At 49.2% G+C, this 23,588-nt stretch overlaps 2 protein-coding genes and 1 pseudogene across 2 annotated transcripts; 2 read left to right on the top strand and 1 right to left on the bottom strand.

The window, feature by feature from the left end:
• The first annotated feature begins 5,158 nt into the window (after positions 1 to 5,158).
• LOC136467955 (uncharacterized) lies at positions 5,159 to 6,406 on the top strand (annotated as a pseudogene).
• A 4,646-nt stretch (positions 6,407 to 11,052) lies between these two features.
• LOC136550516 (calcium-transporting ATPase 10, plasma membrane-type-like) lies at positions 11,053 to 17,947 on the top strand. The gene is made up of 7 exons (XM_066542121.1): positions 11,053 to 11,590; positions 14,097 to 14,151; positions 14,244 to 16,195; positions 16,286 to 16,444; positions 16,734 to 16,905; positions 17,030 to 17,328; positions 17,441 to 17,947. Exons 1-7 carry the CDS (start codon positions 11,414 to 11,416, stop codon positions 17,687 to 17,689), a joined length of 3,063 nt encoding a protein of 1,020 aa, XP_066398218.1. The 5' UTR covers positions 11,053 to 11,413; the 3' UTR covers positions 17,690 to 17,947.
• A 1,875-nt stretch (positions 17,948 to 19,822) lies between these two features.
• LOC136504613 (cyclin-D5-3-like) lies at positions 19,823 to 23,126 on the bottom strand. Its single transcript, XM_066499574.1, has 5 exons — positions 22,263 to 23,126; positions 22,091 to 22,177; positions 21,669 to 21,957; positions 21,448 to 21,587; positions 19,823 to 21,323 (listed from the first exon to the last, which is right to left on the bottom strand). Exons 1-5 carry the CDS (start codon positions 22,551 to 22,553, stop codon positions 21,090 to 21,092), a joined length of 1,041 nt encoding a protein of 346 aa, XP_066355671.1. The 5' UTR covers positions 22,554 to 23,126; the 3' UTR covers positions 19,823 to 21,089.
• Positions 23,127 to 23,588: the final 462 nt, after the last annotated feature.

The raw sequence follows: 23,588 nt of genomic DNA, 5'->3' as shown, positions 1-23,588 counted from the left end.
ATGAGGACTACCGCGATATCCCTCAGATGCCTCCTCAATGACATGATCGTGAGGCTGGTAGCTCTAGTTCAGCTCCATCTGCACCACAGACAGACCCCGCTCTACTTGCCATACTTGAGCGAATGAGGCAAGATCAGGCTCGCCAGGCTTAGGAGACTGTCGCTACTTTTGCACAGTTCCAGACTCGACAAGATGAGTTTTAGCGGTAGCAGCAGGCCATATAGCAGCAGCAGTAGGCCATGCATTAGCAGTAGCTCCTCATGCAGCAGCAGCTCCTTGGATTTATGCAGCATATAGTGATAGCTATTGGGGTTCCACCGCTACAGCCTTCAGCCCGGCTTAGTCAGACTGCCACCACTTCTATGACTCTAGCATTATAGCCTAGTGGGCTTCAGAGTTAGGGACAACCACCAGCATAGTTTGCTTCACCTATAGAGCAGGTGTCCCAGTGGTTTGCTTCGCCTATGTTAGCCCCACAGTTTACACCTCTCTAGACGGGTTTCACACCGGCTCAAACTTCCTCGCTACTAGTGTCAGATACTTCAGTCTCTAGGAGTTCTGGAGTGACCTTCAGTGAGTTGATAGGGTAGCCTACTCTGCCATATTTGCATGTCCCAGGTCCTTCTATAGTTGCACCTATTACCGAGACTACAGAGATGCTCTCTTCCTTAGTGGCATCATTAGAGCCGATTCCAGTCATACCTGCATAGTCTACAGCAGCTCCAGTTATTGATATGACCTAGACCGCTTCAGCGTCGGTTCTAGCTATAGAGGGTCAGACAGCTTAGAGCTCTGGGTCAGATGATGATGACACTCAGTTCTAGCTTGCTTCTCGTACTTCAGCACCTGACTCATCCGCTGCAGCCCCGCCGACCGACCCTTAGGTTTTGGTGTTTGATGTCAAAGGGGGAGAGGGATCGAGTATGTTAGTCTTAGGGGGAGCGACATATCTAGGGGGAGCTTAGTTTACTTAGACTATCTATTATATTTGGTTTTTATGTGTGATATACTATTATGCATTTGTGTGTTTATGCATCAAACTATATTTATGTGATAGTGATATCTATGTAATCGTGATATATGACATGTGTGCTCTCTACTTTCAATTATTTATATGTCATATCACTTGTGCTATGCTCATTTGTTTTTCTTCCATGTTTTACTCCGCTTATTTCATATCTTTTGAGTACATCATGTTGGCTTGGGTCATATAAGCTTGCCTAACTTTTTTGTTCTTATTGTCAAAAGCTTATATGAACCAAGCATGTTAAAAACCTCAACTCTTTCACATACTCGAGGTAGTATTGTCGTCAATCACCAAAAAGGGCGAGATTGAAAGCATCTAGGCCCCTAGTTGGGTTTCAGTGATTAATGACAATGCGTGATTACTATGACTAACATGTGTTTTGCAGAAGCAATTAAGTTAGGTCATGGTAATGGAGATCGATTGGGCTATCATGGTGGTCATGCCCCTACGATGGAAATCGTTTTAGTTTTCAAAGGATGGACGACAAGGTTAAGGATGGACTAGTTCTAAATGTCGATTGGAGTTAAAGAGACACTTAGAATAATTTAGGACTTTGTTTTTCCTTTGGCCATACTATTAAGGGGGGTATGGACGGGTAGCTTGACCTAGGTGTGTCTAGTGGGTTAGGTGTGGTGCACACTTGCTAAACCTAGCACTAGGTAGCTCCTAAAAATCCCTTAGATCCATTAGAGCAAACTTCATTCACGTATGATTGAAAGTTGGAAGTGAATGAAGGGTCAACTACTGACCGGACGCTGGCTTTGGTGTGACCGGACGCTGACGCAGAGTCTGGTCAGTTCATTTGATCAAGGTGAAGTCGTCTAGAAGTGACCGGACGCTGAGAGGTAAAGTGACCGGAGCCGAGGGCCAGCGTCCGGTCGACTCCAGTAAGGTTCCAGAGAGGGAAAATCACGACCGGATGCGTCCGGTCACACTTTAAACACTAGAGTTCGGGGTGAACTGACCGTCGCGTCTGGTCAACATGACCAGAGCGTCCGGTCACCCTGTAGAGGCACATAACGGTTCGTTTTTCAGCCCATGTTATAAATACTTTCTCCATTCGTGTGTGGGGGTACTTTTGCTTATTTCATCAGCTGAGAAACACCTTTGAGAGTGCCAAGAAGAGCAAGGTCCTAGTGAGAGATTTGAGAATCCCAAAGAGAGCCCTCATTAGTGAGATCAAGAGTAGCAAAGTGTGCATCCAGCCTTCTCATTAGGCTTGTCGTGGTCAAGTGAGAGTTCGTGCTTGTTACTCTTGGTGATCGCCATCACCTAGACGGCTTGGTGGTGATTGGGAGCTTGTGGATGACCCAACTCAAGTTGTGAGTGGTTGTGGGTGATTCACCACGACGGAGTGTCGAAGAATCAACCCGTAGAGAGCACTTGATCCTTACGCGGATCAAGGGGGAGCTACACCCTTGCGCGAGTGCTCCAATGAGGACTAGTGGGGAGTGGCGACTCTCCGATACCTCAGCAAAACATCGCCGCGTTCCTCCTTCTCTCTTTACTTTGAGCATTTACTTTGAGCAATTCAATACTTGTCTTTACATTCATAGAATTGCCATGCTAGAGTAGGATTGGAATTTAGGTTGCAAGACTTTTTGTGCGAAAGAACATTAGAAACATTTTCTAGGCACAAGGGGTTAATTGGGCTAACAATAGGTTTTAATTATTGCAAAGAAATTTAGAATTAGCTCAATTCACCCCCTCTCTTGGGCATCTTGATCCTTTCTAGCTCTACCTGTTTGCTCCTCCCCTTTCGGATCCAGACGCTTTCGCTCTATCCGTCCCACCCCATCGCTCCTCTCCTTCCGGCTCTCTCTTCTCTCCTGTGATACAATCACCCTGTTTGCTTGTTGGTTTTAGCCAGGGCTTATTAGTCAGCCAACAATATTTTCATCTCACAATAAACCAGCACCAGCAGGACTTATCAGCCCAGAAATCAACCAGCGAACAAGCTGAATAGTGAAACCCTAGCAATTATGGTTATGCTTGCTATAGCTACTTGCTGCAACTGTTTTGGCTGTTTCTACAATAACTTGTGAGAGCAAGTTGCAGCAGCTGCAGCCAACATCAATTGCAGCCGAGCAGGCTGTATAGTTGTGCTTCCTATAGCACCCAAAAACCGCACCTTGAGGGGGAGAGATGCAAAGACAGACAAATGGATCAGATGTTAATCATTGCTTGCAACATTAAGAGCGTGGTTTGCAACGTTAAAGAAAATAGTGTATGCGACATTGAAAATAAACTTATGCAACATTGTCCATGTTCGGCTTACCCCATATTCGGCTTGTTTGACTTCTTTTTTCAGCCGAAACAGTGTTTTTCTCTCACAACAATTCAGCCGGAACAGTGTTTTCAGCCAGTTTCAGCCAAAATTCTGCCAGCCGAACGGGGCCAATTAAAGCTAGAACATCACATGTACGCACGTAGCTGCTTCGAGTACCGCAACATTGCCTTTTGCTTCGCGTTCAAACCACAACATCTCAAGATCAAACCATGTGACATAACAATAATTAGCTGATGCAACACGTTGAAACATCTCAAATCGACTGTTGCAACATCACAAAATCAACTATTGCAAAATCCAAAATTGATTGTTGCAACATCCAAAATCAGCTATGTAACATAAAAAACTTGTCGCAACATCTCAAACCAACTGTTGCAACATGGCAAAATCCAATTCTGTACTAAGTGCCATAAAACTTGTAACAACCAAGATTGATTGTGGCAACTATCACATACTACACCATAACCCACTGTAGAGTACAGATTCGTCTGCCCTTGCCTGTGAAGGAGCCAAGCCAAAGAGAGACACCCCACTGTGGAGGATTTCATAGCCGAGAGACACCTCACGATAGAGATGTTCACTTAGATCCATTTTGCTACCATGGAGGCAAGACAGGAAGGCGAGTTGGTGCAGCGGCGAGGGAAGAAAGAGAACGGGCACGGGCAGGCGGGGCGTGAGGGAGGAAAGTAGGCAGCGAGGGAGCAAGGTAGTTAGCGGCGAAGGAGAAAGGCGAGCGGAGATGAGCAGCCACGTCGGGAAGACGAGCAACGACTTAGAAAAGAAAGCCTGTTAGGTGGAGACTGTTGGGCTGTTTACAGGTTGTATGGGTCGTGGTCCGTTAAAAATAGTGCCCGAAGCGAAGGAGTCCGGACGTCCATGCGCATGCTTTTTCCCATGTTTATTTTGATGTTCGATTAGGCTAGACTGGATTGGTGAGGCGCACAATGCTAATCTAGGGCCTTCAGCTCATACGCGGCCCGTCTTTCATCTGCACTCCTTCTGCCCGCTTTGATGTTCTCCCGTTTACTACTTTACCAGTATCAGTGGATCCTTTTCAGCAGTAGCAGTAGCAGATGGCATGGTGACATGTACGCCTAGCTCTCACTCAGGGACGTAGCCAGCGGTGGGGCTAGGGGGGCTTCAGCCCCCCCTACCCATCCTGAGCACGTGGAGTTTTCCTAAGTCCTGTCTTAAAATTTTATGCATACATGTATTAGGTAGGAGGGACTAAGGTTAAGAGAAGATAAAAAAACCTCTATTCTTTTGTTCAGCCCCTCCTAAATTTTTTTCTGGCTTCGTCACTGCTCTCACTGTTCCTTTGGCAAAGCATCACTACTCCCAATTGACTAACCATTATGCGCCTGATGTCTTTGTGTCATGACTCATCCATGGCTTTCAGAATTGCCTGCGGCATGACTGTAAAAGACAAAGTCTAAGATAGTTTCAATCAGTTCATTGTAACCGTTGTAATGCTATTTTTTAGCCTGTCAGTCTGGTCAATTAGCCAGCCAACATTCCCTAGATTATAGGATCGTCTGTTGTACACGATTGGCTGGCAATAGCTCTGGACATGTATATGTACCTCCTCTGATGATAATGAACGTGCGATGATTTCTCTCCTAATTCATCCCTCTTACATGGTATCAGACTTTTCTTGATCCACATCTCCACCTTCCGCTGCCCTCAGCCATGACGAGCCCCACCGGTTCGGTATCCTCCGGCACCAATCCCTTTGCTGCGCCTAACGAACCCGTCCCTCCCACGGCCTCCACCCTCGTCTTCCTCAACATCCGTAATCATGTTCCTGTCACACTGTCCATGGATGACGGCAACTTCCGGCAATGGCGCTCCATCTTCGACCTCACCTTCTAGAAGTTCGGCCTCGTCAACCACATCGACGGCACGTCGATGCGGCCGCCATGATCGATGATCCCGAGTGGCTGCAGGTGGATTCGTGCATCGTCTCGTGGTTGTACTCTACGGTGTCCAAGGACATATGGAGCGACGTCTACAAGCCATGCAGCAACGCCTACACCGCCTGGACCGCCATCACCGGTCAGTTCCTCGACAACAGTCTACAGCGCGCCATCTACGCCTAGCAAGAGTTCCACAGCCTGTTCCAGGACGACATGTCGATCGCGCGAGTACTGCGGCCGCCTCAAGCGTCTCGCCGACACCCTCTATGACTGCGGCGCCGCTGTCTCCGACTCGGCGCTCGTCATCAACACTCTTCGTGGGCTGAACAACAAATTCAGCCAAGCTATCGCCGTGCTCTCCACCATGAAGCCGCCGCCGACGTTCCTCTACACCAAGTCGTACCTGCTGCAGGAGGAGCACCGCATCAAGCACTCCCTGCAGATGGAGGCACAGACGACACTCCTTGCCGCTCACGACACGCCACCCACCACCAAGTCTGCGCCGGCTCCTCCACCGCCCAGCCCCACCGTCTCTGGCGCCACTGGCGGTGACCGTCGCAAGAAGCGCAAGGCGGAAAACCGTCAACGTCAGTCTGCGTCCGGCGGGAACAACTCCACTCCCGCCCCGCCACCGCAGTGGGCCGCCCCCTACAACCCGTGGCAAGGGGTGGTTCAGGCATGGCCGCTCAATGCCTGGCGGCCGGGCGTTCTCGCTCCCCGCCCCGGTGCCCCTCCTCCTTCGGCCATGACGGCGTTCGCCGCGCCGCCGCCACAGCACGACGCGGGCACTCTGCCGCCCGGTCTCTACTCCGCGCTCAACAACATGTCGCTGAACGCATCTGCTGGCAGCTCCAACGATTGGTTCCTCGACACAGGCGCATCATCACACATGGCTTCCCATCCTGGTATCCTTACTGCTTGCTCCTCTTCTATTCCTCGTCAAATTATTGTCGGCAACGGTGGTTTTCTCTCTTCAACGTCCACTGGCCGCACCTCTTTTTCTACTGGTTCTCAACCCTTACAATTGAACAATGTTCTCATTGCTCCTCAGCTTGTCAAGAACCTTATATCTGTTCGCGCTCTAACCCGAGATAACTCTGTCTCTGTTGAATTTGATCCTTGGGGTTTTACCATCAAGGATCTTCGCACCAGGATGGCACTCCTCCGATGTGATTCCTCTGGCGAGCTATACCCCCTGCGTCTTGATCGTGGTGCTGCACATCGGCAACCAGCGCAGATAGTTTCAGTCAGTTCATTGTAACTGTTGTAATGCTATTTTTTAGCCTGTCAGTCCGGTCAATTAGCCAGCCAACGTTCCCTAGATTATAGGATCGTCTGTTGTACACGATTGGCTGGCAATAGCTCTGGACATGTATATGTACCTCCTCAGATGATAATGAACGTGCGGTGATTTCTCTCCTAATTCATCCCTCTTACAATGACCATGGGACCCATTGGGTAAAACCGTAAAAGTTAGCCGTGAGCGAGCTTGCGAGGACCATATTTGGTAGCACCGTGCGCCCTTGATAATTGAGTAGAGACGCTCGCCAACAAAAGAGATACCAAACAGTCTTACTGATGACGGGAGCAAAAGAGAGAGCTTGAGCTTCTCGTTTGAGAGCGGCAGGCCCAAGTAAGTTTTGGGAAACCCCTCCTACCAGCATCCAAGGATCTTGGCACATCTGTTGAGAGTCTGTCTGTATGCGCATCCACATCCACATCTACGTATCTAGACATAATGTATATCTAGCAAAAGCTATGCATCTAGAAAAGACAGAACGACTTAAAATTTGGAACGGAGGAAGCACTAATAATGCAATGATCTTGGATATGAAATGTAATGCTTCTGAATATGCAATGTTCCCTGGAATGGATTGTTCAGTATTGGCAATATAATGTTCTGCAATGAAATGCAATGCCCTTTGAATATGCAATTTTCAGTAATTTTCAGGGACCCATAGCTGATGATATTTTTACTAGGTTTTGATGAAATACTTTTGGTTTTGGGGAATCTGTGCTCTTAGTCGAGTGAGAGCAACTGGGAACACTTGGTCATTCTGTAATGTTCAGTCCTCGAGCATTTTGCCACGCTGAATTTTGCCATCTGCATATATTAAAGTCTCAATGTAGTGCATATATTCTATAGCGAGTAACGACAACAACAACATTCAGTCTCTCACTCCCTTTGTCTACGTGACATGGATGTGACCTCAATTCCTCAAACTTAATCTGTTTATCTGGATGTTATTTGGAACTGAAGTAGTTGCATATGCACTCAGTTTTCGTTGTTGGTCATGATATAAGCTTAAGAAGCTGCATGTGCATTTCTGTTTTTGTTTCAGTAATTGCCAAGTCAATGATGCAATTTCATCATGGAAATGAAGCACACGTCCATTTCATAGCCATTTCAGAAACCACACATCCATTTCAGAAAGAACAAAGGTACAAGTATATCCTGAACTTCTCAGAACAGCACTGCAAATCCGGAACACAACACTCAAATCCGGCTATCGATTAGTTTTGGCCAGCATGACAATGCAATCGCCTGCCTCCAAATCCATGAAAATCACCAAACCTGAAAACTCCTGAACTTCTCAGAAAAAAATACACTGACAAAACTGAACTGTAAGTATCTCAGGAATGCAGAATTCGGACTTTGCTCCATGCAGCAACATCTGCCGATCCTAATATTCCGTGTTAATTGTTTTTTTGAACGCATATTCAGTGTTAATAATTGTCCAGGCAACAATAGCAAATTTCAATCTTCGAATTTGTTAGAGTAAATAGGAATAGTACCACATTGTGTACCCACATGAGGTGTTAGTCCTGTATACCCTATATAATCAGCCCATGAGGCCCAATGCAATACAACACAATCTCCACCAATTATATTCTCCTTCATGGTATCATTCGTCTAGATTTAGATCCTAACCCTAGCCGCCGCCGCTTCCGCACCGCGCGCCCCCGGGGAGAAATTGATCTCCGCCGGGGGCAGCGCCACCTCTTTAGGCGCCGGATCCTATTGATCCCGCGCCCTCTTCGTCGTCGTCAAGCGGCAGATCGGGTCTTCTCGCGGCGCCGCGCTACCTCGCCGCCCTCTCCGCGCTCGCCGTGGAGGATGCTGGGCGTCGCCCCATCCCGCGCCACCGTGGTGGTGGCCCGGGCAGATCGACCCCAACACCGAGCCGCCATGGTGGTGGCCGGCCAATCTGCGTCATCCTCGTGCGACCTCGCGTGACCGCGACCCGCCGTGCGCCCCGCCCCGTCCGACTCCGGCAGCTCGTGCCGCGAGCCGGGACGAGCCGTGCTGAGGTGCACTGTTGCCGGGGTAGACCTGATCTGTTGCTGCTGTATCTTTTTGGTTTGCTCGATCACTGATCGGGATTGAGTCGCCCATCGCCAGTCGACCTCGCGCATACCTACTCCGGCATCGGCATCGACTACACTGACATCTACATCTTCGACTGTGCGGCCTGGCCGGGGAAGGCGATGCCGAGGGGACGCCTTCCTGCGTCGCTTCTCGGTCATTCAGTCCGCATGTCTACATCGTCGGTTCGTCGTCACCACCACAGATCGGGACGCCTCCACCGGCTTCTTCCATCATCGCTCCACCTCGCGCGTACTCGGTCCGTACAACCGATTATGCACGATCCACCCGGCTCCCGTGACGTCCATCGTCGAGTACTACGCGCATCTTCTCCGAGCAACAGGGCTGCTGGCTTGCTGCCGTGTCGCCTCGTCGGGCTGCAGCACCGCCGCCCGTGTGTCCGCTTCGCCGTTGCATCTACATCACCGTCCCCTGTGCATCGACGACTGTACTGCGCACTCTTTGCTGCGCCATCCGTCTGCACAAGGTCGCCCGTGTGTCCGCTTCGCTGTTGAATCTACATCACCGTCCCCTGTGCATCGACGACTGTACTGCGCACTCTTTGCTGCGCCATCCGTCTGCACAAGGTCTTCGTCCTGCTGATTGGGTCTTCGTCATCGAGCTGCCGCTACCCGCACCGTCGCTGAGCCATGCTCGCCGGTCACACCCCTCGCATCGTCGCTGAGCCCTGCTCGTCGATGCGTCTGCTCTCGCATTGTTTCTTCTTCGTCCAGCACAACCACGTCGACAACATCACCGTGGTTGGAGCCCTCTACCTTGTACGCCCGGTATTGGCAACACCGATGCGTGCTTTCGTCCCCGATGCGTTGCTGGGACTGGCAAACCCAGCCCACGCCTCGGCACACAGGTGGCTTGACTGCATCGACTTCGGCATCGACCCTCCCGTTCCTACCCGTCTGCCTCGACTGCGTCGTCGCCTTTCTTCTACGTCTACGACGGCCTTGACTGCGTTGACTTCGGCATCGCCCCCTTCCACGACGACTGCCTCGACGCGTCTCCGTCATCATCATGGCGCCCCTCGCGCGCCTGCAGCTCCATCGACATGGCAACCCGACCACAACTACGTCGACCTCGACCATCTTCAGCACGGCTTCTTCGACCACAGCTATTGCGCCCTCACGCTCGGCTACCTCGACATCGGCACAAAAGGCTACCGCCTTGCATGAGGACTCATCGGCTTCTTCTCCAGCCACCGCATACGCGACGCATCAACTGTTATGACTGCGGGGGAACGCCAGCTTTGTCAGCTTCTTCTCCAGTCTCACCGTTTGTAGCGCTCCCGCTGTGACTGCGGGGGATGTTAGAGTAAATAGGAATAGTACCACATTGTGTACCCACGTGAGGTGTTAGTCCTGTATACCCTATATAATCAGCCCATGAGGCCAAATGCAATACAACACAATCTCCACCAATTATATTCTCCTTCAGAATTTTCAAGCTGACACAACAATCGTAGCCTCAAATTTACAAAGGCGTTCAATCATCACACTCAAAATCGAGCCACAATCTCCATGAATTTACCGTCTCAATTCAATACTGACTCAAAAACTTGTCTGCTTCTATTCTGAAGGCGGCGGCGAACCGCCGACCGTGTGAGTCCCACTGGCCTACCCGTCTACGATGCAGCTGCAGTCGCAGGTCCAGCTTCGTCCTTCCCACGGTCTCACGTCTCAGGCCTTTCCCTACCGGCTACCGCGTAGAAGACGCGTCGCAAGTTCCTCTTCGTCCTCGGTCTTTGAAGAGGGAAAAAACAACGCGCGCGAGCGCGTGCACACACACAAGCCACCTGCCCTCGCGTCCCATGACTTGACCTCGAAATTTGAACGTCTTGTGTTGGCGTCTTGCCACCGTCTTGCACTCGCTGCGCCCATGGCCCCGCCCGTCTCCGCCCCGATTATAATGGACCGCACCTCGCAGGAACTATCTTCTTCACCACCTAGAATACACGTACGGTATTTTCCTATGCAGTGACTTGGTAGCACGTCGTTCAGTCGTTGTTGGACCACACCACCGTGCCGTGACCCTCAAAACGCGGCGCCTATCGAGGCCTGAGATCTGAAGGCTGAAGCAACTTCATCTCCATTTGTCGCTTGCTCTGTTGCTAATTGGCATTCCGCAGGACGCGCTTCGAAATGTTCGAGTTCACCAATCAATCAATCGACCTCGTCCTCTTGTCATCCTGGTTATGTCAACCACAACCACACCACATATGTTAACCACTCTCGAAATCTCGAATGATAAAGTCATCCTGGTTACTTAAAGCATTTTCTGTGACGAAACTACTTTTTTTTTGACGATTCTGTGACGAAATTACTTGAAAACTGAGTTGGACTTTCGCCAAAAGGGTGGCGTCGTTCTCGGCCCGGCCCAGCATGCACAAAAATGCCCAGAAGCGCAGCGTTTACGGCGAGGACTCGGCGTGTACAACCACGGGGGTCACTCGCTCGCTGGCAGGTCGGGGAAAGCAGAAAGCACCCTCCTGCTACTTCCTCTCCGTCTCTCCATCCTCTCTCCTCGCGTCCTCCTGTCGAGTCGGATCCGAGCAAACCACCGCGCGGCGCACCTTCCCTTCCCTTCCCCCGCAGCGCGCGCGACGCAACTTCCGGCAATGCGCTTGCCCACGCCAGAAGTCGCCGTCACGTCCTTACGCGTCAACGGCACGGCCCCACGCCCACGCGGTTGAGCTGAGAGAGGAGAGCGCCCCCCCACGCGCCCGCGTGAAATATATACGCACGCGGCCCCGGCAGGCTGGGTTGGTGGGAGAGGGAATTCGAATCCGGTAGCCGAGCGAGATGGAGAGCTACCTCAAGGAGAACTTCGGGGGCGTCCAGCCCAAGCACTCGTCGGACGAGGCGCTGCGACGATGGCGCAAGGTCGTCGGCGTCGTCAAGAACCCCAAGCGCCGCTTCCGCTTCACGGCCAACCTCGACAAGCGCAACGAGGCCACCGCCATGAAGCGAAAGAACCATGTACGTGCCAGCCTTTTCTCCCCTCCTCCCCTGATCTCTGCTCCCTGCGCTTCCCCTGCTTCAGCAGCGCCGGTTCCTGCTCCTGCTCTGCAGGCCGCCGCTGCAATTTGAATGTTCATGCCAATGTTAGCGCTTTCTTAGCTAAAATTCCATCGTATCTTATCCTTCTGATGCCTAAGATTTAGCTGATGCCAGTGGGTAATGGGATTGTTTATAGTCTCGAAAAAAAATAAATGTTGCGAAATTAGATACAGAGTCGGTCAACACGAGTTAGGTTGATTTGTTCAAAGAGGTGTGCGCCGCAGGATTTCAGTCAAAAAGGAAACATGGAGCGTGCCAATAACCACTACTAAGAATGAGTCTGACTTCAGAAACAACCCAGTGGGTAGATCTTTTCCGCGTTTTTTTGCAAGTGGTATAAGAGCATCTCCGAGAGTACCTTAAAATTTCTTTCTAAAACTACTGAGTTTCCCAAGTCCTAAAAAAATATTGGAAGTATTAAAGATGTGTTTCTCCAACAGTTTCTAAAAACCCACTCTAAAAAAATAAAACACATCGTATCTTTCCTCGAGTGTTTGATTCGTTTGCGATCGAGGACGACGGGCATGCATGGCGACAACGGCAGCAGCCACCGGCACGGTGGAGCTGGTAGACGCGTCGCTGGCTCCGTACGAGCACCCTAACCTCCGGTGGCTGGTCCGGAAGCATGTCCTGCCCGTCCTCCAGGACTTCCCCACCCTGTCGCCGTCCGTCGACACCTACACCAGCGACAGCGGCGCGTCTACCGTGCTGCTCAACGCGCGGGGCCTCCTCACCGTCTCCTCCGCCCTGCCGCCGGTGCTCCTCACGCTATGGCTTCCCCGGGAGTACCCGTACCTGCCGCTGCTCGCCTACGTCTTCCCTGCCGCGCCGTCGTCGGCTTCGCTTTCGCTGGACGGCGAGCGATGGAGGACCGAATATGCGTCCTCGATGAAGGATACGGCGATACGCGCGATGGAGGAGTCGCACAAAGTTACGCGCAACGGGGTGGGATTTACCAAGTGCCTAAATTTTAGGAGGAAGGATTATGAGTTGTTGGAGATGATTTTTTTCTCATCTTTCTAAAAACCAAGGATTAGGAGGGGATTTAGGGAACTCTTGGAGATGCTCTAAGACTAGTACTGCTCACGGTTTCAAAGGAAGATTAGTCGATGCAATTGCTAGGATAATAAGTTCAGATAGGAAGGACATCGCAGTATTTTTTTATATACTTTTTCGAAATTTCTGCAGCAATTTCTTTATCTTTCCCCTAAAGTTCTGCAGCATATTTTTAATGCTGCACACAGTTTGTTGGTGATCATAACCTTACTTTAATTACCATATGACATTATGAAACACAAGACCACAATATTATAATACGTCTGGGTTACACAAGGAAAGTGTAGACAACAACACATCCAAAGCCAAATATATAAGAATATGAAACGTCACGTTCTCCCAGACTCTGAAAGCGACCTCTAAACTGCACCTGCAATTGACTAATAGAAGCGTGGATCAGGTTCTCAACCACTTTGTTTTCCAGCGAACATGAAACTGCCCTGATTGCTGGAATATGTAATATGTTATATGCAAAGTACTGATCATGAACAGAAACCAAACGTGTTTGTCTTCTATTTTATTTTTTATTATTAAACTCCGGGATACTATGTGGAAAAGAATCTTGCTGTGTGTTAGTCTTTTTTTATTTCTGCAGGTTGCAATATTCCCTAGAGAGCATCCAATCAAGCATTTTAGGCCATATTTGGAATCTATAGAGATTTGTGTCTGTTTTTTGTAGAATTATTTTGATGTTCGTGTGTTTCAGATATGCACCTAATTGTTTACTGCCAGTATAGGTGACACTATGAATTTTAGTCGCATAAAAAATATTGGTGGATTGTTCATAAAAAGTTATTTCACAATGGTATACTTATCCTTTCTCTTTCTTTTTTCCTGCTAAGAAGATTATGGTTCACCATGGATGTTACTTTGTAACAGTTCAGTGTTGCAACTTTAAATTTATTTATTTTACTAAGGGGGTGTTTGGATCCCGCTACTAAAATTTAGGAGGTGTGTCGGGAGGATGTTGCATGGGGTGTTTGGATACTAATAAAAAGACAAATTACATAATCCGTCAGTACTCCACGAGACGAAATTTTTAAGCCTAATTAATCTGTCATTAGCATATGTTTACTGTAGCAAACATTGTCAAATCATGGGCTAATTAGGCTTAAAAGATTCATTTCGCAAATTAGTCGCAAACTATGCAATTGGTCTATATTTAATACTCCATGCATATGTCCAAACATTCGATGAGACAGCGACTAAAATTTAGGAGGGGCAACCAAACACCCCCTAAATTAACCTGTATCTATCTTTAAACTTATCAAAATTTTGCTGAGAAACAAAAATATTGTAGGGTTTTGAGTAAGCTGCGTATCAATCTCAAGAAGAACTTACAATCAATGAATATTTTTACCTATCTCAGGAGAAGCTGCGTGTTGCCGTGCTTGTTTCAAAGGCTGCACTTCAGTTCATCCACAGTAAGATACCACCCCACCTGAGTCCGGACTCCGGAGTTCAAACTTCTATCGTTTTCTTCAATCATCAATCTTACTATCGCTTCATTTCACAGGCATTGCTCCGTCGAGTGAGTACAAGGTGCCCGCAGATGTCAAGGCAGCTGGTTTTGGCATCTGCGCTGAGGAGCTGAGCTCTATTGTCGAGGGCCATGACGTGAAGAAGCTGAAATCTCATGGTGGCGTCCAGGGCCTCGCGTCCAAGCTATCCACTTCGGAGTCTGACGGCCTCGCCACGTCCGCGGACGAGCTAGCGACCCGGCGGGATGTCTTTGGCGTCAACAAGTTCGCGGAGGCAGAGTCCCGTGGTTTCTTGGTCTTCGTCTGGGAGGCGCTGCAGGACATGACACTCATGATCCTTGCCGCGTGCGCGTTTGTCTCACTCATTGTCGGCATCGCCACGGAGGGATGGCCCAAGGGCGCGCACGACGGGCTCGGCATTGTGGCCAGCATCCTGCTGGTCGTGTTCGTCACAGCATCAAGCGACTACCGCCAGTCCCTGCAGTTCAAGGACCTCGACAAGGAGAAGAAGAAGATCACGGTGCAAGTCACCCGGAGCGGGTACAGGCAGAAGCTCTCAATATATGAACTTCTCGCCGGCGACATCGTTCACCTCTCCATTGGTGATCAGGTGCCTGCTGACGGGCTGTTCATGTCAGGCTTCTCGCTTCTGATCAACGAGTCGAGCTTGACCGGAGAGAGCGAGCCAGTTGCCGTCAATGCTGAGAACCCATTCCTTCTGTCAGGGACGAAGGTGCAGGACGGTTCTTGCAAGATGCTCGTCACGACAATCGGCATGAGGACTCAGTGGGGGAAGCTGATGGCCACTCTCAGCGAAGGTGGTGATGATGAGACGCCATTGCAGGTCAAGTTGAACGGTGTGGCCACCATCATCGGTAAGATAGGACTTATCTTTGCTGTCGTCACATTCGCGGTGCTCACCGAAAGCCTGTTCCGGCGCAAGATCATTGATGGTACATACTTGAGCTGGACTGGAGATGACGCATTGGAGTTGCTTGAGTTCTTCGCCATTGCTGTTACCATCGTCGTTGTGGCAGTACCTGAAGGGCTACCGCTCGCCGTGACACTGAGCCTTGCATTTGCAATGAAAAAGATGATGAATGACAAGGCACTCATCCGGCACCTTGCAGCCTGTGAGACCATGGGCTCAGCGACCTCCATTTGCAGTGACAAGACTGGCACTCTCACGACAAACCACATGACTGTTGTCAAAGCCTGCATCTGTGGTAAGATCAAAGAAGTGGATGGTGCTTCAGATGCCAAGAGCCTGTTCTCCGAACTCCCAGACTCTGTCATGACAATTATCTCCCAGTCCATATTCAACAACACTGGGGGCGACGTTGTCTTGAACCAGGATGGCAAACGTGAAATACTGGGGACACCAACTGAGACAGCTATTCTGGAGTTTGGGCTGTCACTCGGTGGAGACTTTTTGGCGGTGCGCAAAGCAAGCACCCTTGTAAAGGTGGAGCCATTCAACTCTGCCAAGAAGAGAATGGGAGTGGTAATCCAGCTCCCAGAGGGTGCACTGCGAGCACATTGCAAAGGTGCATCAGAGATCATACTGGCATCTTGCAGCAAGTACCTGAATGAGGAAGGCAATGTCGTCCCCCTGGATGAAGGAACCATTGATCACTTGAAGGCCACAATCGATAGCTTCGCAAACGAGGCACTTCGCACTCTCTGTCTTGCTTACATGGAAGTTCAGGATGGGTTCTCAGTCAATGATCAGATCCCGAAAGATGGGTACACCTGCATTGGCATTGTGGGGATCAAAGACCCAGTCCGGCCCGGAGTGAAGGAATCGGTTGCCATCTGCAGGTCAGCAGGTATTACCGTAAGGATGGTCACAGGTGACAACATCAACACGGCAAAGGCAATTGCCCGGGAATGCGGCATTTTAACTGAAGGTGGCATTGCCATAGAAGGCCCAGATTTCAGAACCAAGAGTGAAGAAGAGCTTACTCAACTGATACCAAAGATACAGGTAAGTTCATGAGTTCTAGTACCCATCTTTGTGCGCTTTTGCGAAATCTAGTAGCTCATTGACCACTTTGCTTTGCTATGGATGCACCAGGTGATGGCAAGATCTTCACCACTGGATAAGCATACCCTTGTCAAGCATCTTCGAACTAAACTCGACGAAGTTGTGGCTGTGACTGGTGACGGGACAAATGATGCGCCTGCGCTTCATGAGGCTGATATTGGGCTTGCAATGGGCATTGCCGGAACCGAGGTAATTTCGAGATTTCCCTTACATTGCTAAAAATAACTAGCCATGTCCTTCAATAACCAAACTATTACTGATATCTTGTAGTAATCACTGATACCAAATATCTTGGAAAGTAATTTTTAGCAATATTTAATAGTGTAGTTTTTGCTCTTTGATTCTTCTATATGGCTGCGACATCTTTGAGATCTTGATATCCATGACCATGAGTAACACCATCAATTACATGATATCTCAAGTTAATTCACTATTTACTCCCATTTTGATTTTGACTCTTCTTAACATATTCTTGAAGGTGGCCAAAGAGAGTGCTGATGTCATCATTCTTGATGACAACTTCTCCACTATTGTTACCGTTGCAAAATGGGGTCGATCAGTGTACATCAACATTCAGAAGTTTGTGCAATTTCAGCTCACTGTCAACGTGGTTGCTCTGGTGGTAAACTTCTCCTCAGCTTGCCTGACAGGTACACTTGTCATCCTGTATTAGTTCATGGTTTGGAAATCCTTGTACTGCTTGAGCGTATTCTGAATGTCCTTTTGTTTATTTCATAAATCAACATCTCATTGTTTGTATTCATGCTGATTCAGGGAGTGCCCCTCTTACTGCTGTGCAATTGCTCTGGGTCAACATGATCATGGATACACTGGGTGCACTGGCATTGGCTACAGAACCCCCAAACAATGAACTGATGAAGAGAACACCTGTTGGAAGGAAAGGAAACTTCATCAGTAACATTATGTGGAGAAACATCCTGGGACAGGCCTTCTACCAGTTCCTTGTAATTTGGTACCTACAAACAGAGGGGAAGTGGTTGTTGGGAATCAAGGGCGATAACTCCGATCTAGTCTTGAACACACTGATCTTCAATTGCTTCGTATTCTGCCAGGTAAACTAGCTAAGTGCTGATGAATTGGTCTGTCTGCATTTGTGCTCGGTTTAAATTTATTGCACTAACGATGCGATTATTTGTGAACTTAACCTTTAACTTTGCTGTGCAGGTATTCAATGAGGTGAGCTCGAGAGAAATGGAGAGGATAAATGTGTTTGAAGGCATTCTAAACAACAACGTGTTCATTGCTGTCCTCGGCAGCACCGTCATCTTCCAGTTCATCATAATACAGTTCCTTGGCGATTTCGCAAACACTACCGCCCTTACGCTCAACCAGTGGATAGCATGTATTTTTATCGGTTTCATAGGCATGCCTATCGCAGCTATTGTGAAGATGATACCAGTTGGGTCTTCGTAGGAAACTAGAGCTAATTTCAGCCGGAAACCGAAGTTGGGCATGGCAGTGAGCCTGATTTCTTCATTAGACCACGGTTATTTAGCTTCAAATCATCATTAATCTCTAGTCCTAGCTCTAAATCTTCATTATTTAGCTCCCCTTGTTTCCATCCTGCATCCGCCACTGGCTACAGTTTGATCATGGCAATGAAGTTTTCTGCATTGCCATTTGTGTACAAGATATATCTCTGCTGTCTGGTAATGCTTCTGTTAAGATATATCTCTGCTGTCTGGTAATGCTTCTGTTTTAGGGCTCGTTCGGTTGGGGCATTAGGACGCCAGGAATTAATCCGGCCAGTGAAAGTTTCTGTGAATTGAGTAAAGATACCGGGCTCATTCCCGGTCAAACAACAGGGCCTTAGTGAATCTTCGCCCTTTTTATCCTGTATGTAGTATTTGATCTTAGAGCATCATCCGAGCGTCAGCCATGGTTGTGGGCTTGATTCTTAGAAAATGCCTCGGACTCCTGTAGCTGTTCTTTGCTTTATTTTTTTTCCCTGGTGCTTTTCCTTGGAACATTTGGAGGCTGGAGTTGTATATGGCAATCTTGTTGTTCACCCGGATGTGCTTGTTTTGACACTTACGTGCGTACGGAGTATCATTTTGCTTCACCTACTAAGAAGGTGTTTAAATTCAGGGAGTAAAGTTTAGGGACGTCACATGAGAATGTTTGGGTAGTAATAATAAAATAAATTACATAAGTCCCTAGTAATCCGCGGGACGAATTTATTAAGCTTAATTAAGCCGCCATTAGCATATGTTTACTGTAGCACCACATTGTCAAATCATGGAATAATTAAGCTTAAAAAATTCATCTCGTAAATTAGTCGTAATCTGTGCAATAGTTATTTTTTAGTCTATATTTAATAATCTATTCATGTGCCAAAACGTCCGATGTTATAGAGAGTAAACTTTAAGAACGTACCCAGAAATGGGTGGGGTTTTAATGTTTCTGATTTGCCAAGAAATGTCCCCCGTAGCTTCCAAGATCTGATAAGACCATCATGATGCAGGAGCCTTGTGAATCTTCTGCTTCTTTATGCTCGTATAAAATCCAGCAAGATTCCTGCTTCTTTCTGATACAGCTTAAGTTTGACAGGAATCTGGGTGTGTTTAGTTGGCGAAATGAAATTTTTTGATGTCACATCGGAAGATGTCGGAAGGGATTTTCGGATACTAATAAAAAAAACTAATTACATAGCTCGTCTGAAAACTGCGAGACGAATTTATTAAGCCTAATTAATCCATCATTAGCGCATGGTAGTTACTGTAGCACTTATGGCTAATCATGGACTAATTAGTCTTAAAACATTCGTATCGCAATTTCCAACCAAACTTTGTAATTAGTTTTTTTTGTTTATATTTAATACTCTATATATGTGCCGCAAGATTCGATGTGATAGTTTATGATGAAAATTTTTAAGAACTAAACCAGGCTTCTGTTGCAATCCAAATGCCAGCGTCAGAAGATACTACTACTACACCAAAGAACTGTGATGTACTGCTAGCACTGCACAGGCCTGCCAGTTGAGTCTCCAGCCTTGTTCCGGCATCCCAGGCTTATCTTGACATCACAAATTGACACCATCACCAAGCTGGCAGCTGGCTTCCATCGCTACCGTCAGCAGTGCCATCGATGCCAAGACGTTTTTGACCAGTCAAGCACTGGCCTGAGCATGTTACTCCTCTCCTACGGAGTACGAGACAAGACCTCCTGAGCACGAAGCAACCACTGGGAATAAAATTCCAACAGTGCCAGCCAGTAGTCCTGCCACGTTTAGGGTCTGTACGGTTTCTACAGGCCTCCTAAAATTTTCATCCCATCGAATATTTAGACACATACATAAAGTATTAAATATAGACTAATTACGAAACTAATTATACAACTTATGACTAATTTGTGAGACGAATCTTTTAAGCCTAATTAGTCCATGATTTGACAACGTGATGCTACAGTAAACATATGCTAATAATGAATTCATTAGGCTTAAAAAATTCGTCTCGTAAATTAGCCTCCATCTCTGTAATTGGTTTTGTAATTAATCTATATTTAATATTATTTATTAATATCTAAACATTCGACATGGCATGCGCAAATGTTTTCTTTTAGCCGGCTGCCAGTGCCAGGCGCACGGCACGACAGCCCAGCATCGCCAGTACATCGAGTTTTTACCAGGTCATGTCCCTCTCACCTCGTGCCTGCCTGTCCCTCTGCTTTTGACCGCATGGGCCATGAGTGACCTAAAGAAGCGCAGGAGCAGTTTGCAAATGGCAATGCACATTGCAAGGCCACTCTCGATCTTCTTGTGTTCACAAGAATCCCTTATTTCAGTTATTTGAGACTGAGAGGAGGCTGAACTGCTGAGGTGAGGAGGGCCTCAGGCCTCTCCGGCTCTCCCTTACTGTCCCATTTCACCTGCCTAGCTGCCCTACCGCTGCAGCTGCAACCATTTGCAGTGCATGAGACGCGACGCAGTGAGTTATGAAGGGGTGCAGTGTATGCGGTGCATGAGAGATTGAGAGGAAAAGAGACGCACGAACAGTGCCAGCCATCTCCCAACAACAGCGGGGGGCCATGGCCATGGATGGACCATGGTTGCGAGCAGCAAGCAAAGCGAGCAGGCGACTTGATGACACGGCACAAAAGAAGGCAGCAGCAGCAGCAGCACCACAGCGAACGAGCGTCTCTTTCACGATCCGCGCGATAAAACATTAAACTACTCCCAGCTGCCTGCTGTGCACGGCAATTGCACGCATACCAACGAACAAGCAGCAGGGCCTCGTCATCAATCAGTCACAGGTGAAATGGAGCAAAAGCACTAGCGAGTAGAGGGTGAAGCAACAAGCAAGATAACCAAGTGAAACAATAATATATGGTTAACTATTGTCACTGATGCAGTGACAGGCTATTAATAATTAATTTAATAATTAATTAATAAACAGAGAAAGATAGAGGACAGACAGACGGACTAGCTGGTACAGTACAGAAGGTATTCACACAAAAAACAATTGACTCCGACTCGTTGACTTCACTTTCACCACGGTAGGTACCCCTGTGAGGTCAGGTCTGTCCGAGGCCTTCACGCTTTGAGCAAGAGCTTTGCTCTGTTTCAGCTTTGGTCCTACACTGCCGCCCCCTTTGATCCCGGGAAAGATCTCCTCAAAACAAAAGATCTTTCCAGCACTAAATCACAAAATCACCCTGCTGACACCGCACTAATCCGAAGAATCAAATCTCGCACCCGCTTGGATTCGGGCATTTTGGCCACCCCTCCCTGAACGAAGAAACAATCAGCAGCAAAAGAAAATGGTGAGCTGAAAAAATGCAGCTGGACTGCACTGCCGTCACTGCCCAGCAGCTCCTACTGTCGCTGAGGTGAGCGCAACCGTCTCCGCTTGTTGTTGTGGTTGTCCGGCGTGGCGGTGCCAGCGGCATTATTGGCGCCCACGGACACGGAGGCGCCCGGCCCGGGGCTCCCGCTCCCGTCGTGCGCGGCGACAGAGACGCCTGAGGACGCCAACCCCGTCGACGTCGAGCGCGTCGGCGACTTGTCGTCCTCCTGAACCATCGCGCTGTAGCAGGAGTACACATGCCCCTGCCAGACACCAACAGCGGCCGCATTTGTTACTCATCATTGCGCTTTCCGCCAACAGCCTCCCGAAAGAGACTCGAGAAGACGACGGACAGACACGGTGGGCGGCACGGCTGGAGGGGCTTACGGTGTCTAGATGCGGACATGATGAGCCGAGGATCGCCTTGAGCGCGTCCAGATTGCCGGCGGGCGTCTCCTCCTTGCCGCGCGCGATGAGGATGGATGCCACGGCGATGGTCGACGGCCGGTACTCCACCGAGCTCATTGCTGCAAATGAAGATCAGCTGCGGCCGCGATCCTACTCCGTGGAACGGAAGGAAATGCATGGGAGGGGCAAAAAGGAGCAACCTTTGATCGCCGCGAAGACACACTCCACGGCGCGCACGAGGATCGCCCGGCGCTCGTCCTCCCGGAACCGCGCCGCGAAGCAGCTGATGTAGGAGAAAGGGGTGACGGCGGTCATCCGCCACTCGAGGGTGGACAGGACGAGGAGCTCCATCCGCTGGATGGACGCGCTGTCGAACTCGTACGCGTCCACCCGGAACTCCGACAGCCGCGGCGCGTGCTGCTCCTCCATCTTGATCGCCAGCGACAAGCACGCAAACGAAAGTAGCTGCAAAGCCCACTCCTGCCCCCTCTGAAGCCCATCATCACCAGAGACAGCCGCAGTGCACAGGCAGTCAGTACATCATCCAAACACGCGAGGACTGAAGGAGAGACCAGCAATGGCGACGGCAATGGGAAATGCAGGGTTATTGATCGGTAGTTACATTGACTCGCCGTTGCGTCAGGAAGCGATCGAGGTAAGTGACCGCGACGTAGGCGGTCTTCCCGCCGCACCGGAACGTCGCCGTGGTCTGCGAGCAGCAAAACAAGAGATGAACATTGGCAAAAACCGAATCTGGGGGACGAAGAAGGAGGAAGAGCTCCCGCGCGAACGACCTTGATGATCCAGCTGACGCATCCGGAGCGCGCGGCCTTCATCCACTCCTCCATTTCCTCCGCCGGGGTGCCGCCGCCGCCTGACACGCTCTCCTCGGACAGGAGCAGCGCGACGTACTCCTCGTCCGGGTCCACGACCAGCAGACGTTCGTCGCGGGCGACGACAAGGTCAGCGCCGTCGCCATCGTCGGCGTCGGCGAGAAGGTCGCTGCCGTCCTCCCGGCAGATGAGGATGGAGGTGGGCGTGTCGGGAGCGGACGTGGAGGCAGCTGCGGCGGCGGCGTCCCCCATGCCGTCAATCAGAGTCCGTGCATGCGCGGGGAAAAGGGAGAGAAAAGTAAAGGAAAAGATTTCGGTCGTCCAGTGGGAGGGAGCAGCAGCCAGCAGCAGGGCGGAGGAAAAGGCGGCGTGCGGAGTGCGGGTGGGTCGAGCACGGCGCGGAACACTGGAACAGAAAGGGGATTCCCTCCCTCCTCGCCACCACACTCGCGCGCGTTCACAGGGGAGGAGAAATGAGCAGTTGGAGAGGGAGAGAAATGGGAGGTGGAGCTGTGCGTGTCTGCGTGGAGTGCGGGAGGTGGCGTGCCAGCGTGGGAAGGGAGAAGAAACTGAAGGCCGCGGCCCGCGGGTTTAGTAGACGACAAGTGTCGTGACGGGCGCCAAGCTGATGAGGACCACAGTCCACACCATGATTTGTACGTTCTGTACGTGTTAGCTCGGAAGCTGTACATACATAACATGACCCAGACGTCTTATTTTGCTGGTGTAGTCGTAATGTTCATGAGGGTTACCGGTTGCCGCTTGATCTTTGCTGGCGAAATGTGCTGTAATTAGATTTGTGACTCCGATGCCTCTGATCTTGCACTGCTATACTACTCCGGAGCAATCATTTTTTTTTAATCTTCTCTTGTAAATTCATAGTTGTCTTTTTTACCCTAATAAACCATTATTGATTATCATAATCATGCTCATGTCTCCTCAACCCACTTCTACCTCAAGCGCCCCGTCTGTGAGTATGCGGATGGCATCTCTAGGGATTGCCAGAGTTAATTTACTTGAGCTGAGTTAATCAGAGGATGACACTGGATTTAGGTACGTTAGTTTAATTTGGCCTATCCTCACAAAATGGATAACCTATATCTGAATTGAAGTATTTCCTCTAAATTGTAAGTCGTTCTAGATTTTTTAGATAAATAGCCTTCTGTATATATTATGTAATATATATTTAGGAGCATAGTAAATAGCCTTTTGTATATATTATGTAATAAATATTTAGGGGCATAGTAAAATTTATGTATCTAGAAAAGCCACAATAACTTACAATTT

This window comes from Miscanthus floridulus, chromosome 1, assembly GCF_019320115.1.
Source record: "Miscanthus floridulus cultivar M001 chromosome 1, ASM1932011v1, whole genome shotgun sequence".
Lineage (NCBI taxonomy): Eukaryota > Viridiplantae > Streptophyta > Magnoliopsida > Poales > Poaceae > Miscanthus > Miscanthus floridulus.
Note: the sequence above shows the minus strand (reverse complement) of the source record. Positions and strands in the feature narration are given on the sequence as shown.

Bases quoted from the DNA above. Each gene is read 5' to 3' on its own strand.
- LOC136550516 (XM_066542121.1), top strand. From the start codon at position 11,414: ATGGAGAGCTACCTCAAGGAGAACTTCGGGGGCGTCCAGCCCAAGCAC. The intron at 11,591-14,096 runs GTACGTGCCAGC...TACCTATCTCAG, and splicing joins CCATGAAGCGAAAGAACCAT to GAGAAGCTGCGTGTTGCCGT. The intron at 17,329-17,440 runs GTAAACTAGCTA...TTTGCTGTGCAG, and splicing joins ATTGCTTCGTATTCTGCCAG to GTATTCAATGAGGTGAGCTC.
- LOC136504613 (XM_066499574.1), bottom strand. From the start codon at position 22,553: ATGGGGGACGCCGCCGCCGCAGCTGCCTCCACGTCCGCTCCCGACACG. The intron at 22,178-22,262 runs GTCGTTCGCGCG...TGCTGCTCGCAG, and splicing joins GCGTCAGCTGGATCATCAAG to ACCACGGCGACGTTCCGGTG. The intron at 21,588-21,668 runs GTTGCTCCTTTT...CTTCATTTGCAG, and splicing joins TGTCTTCGCGGCGATCAAAG to CAATGAGCTCGGTGGAGTAC.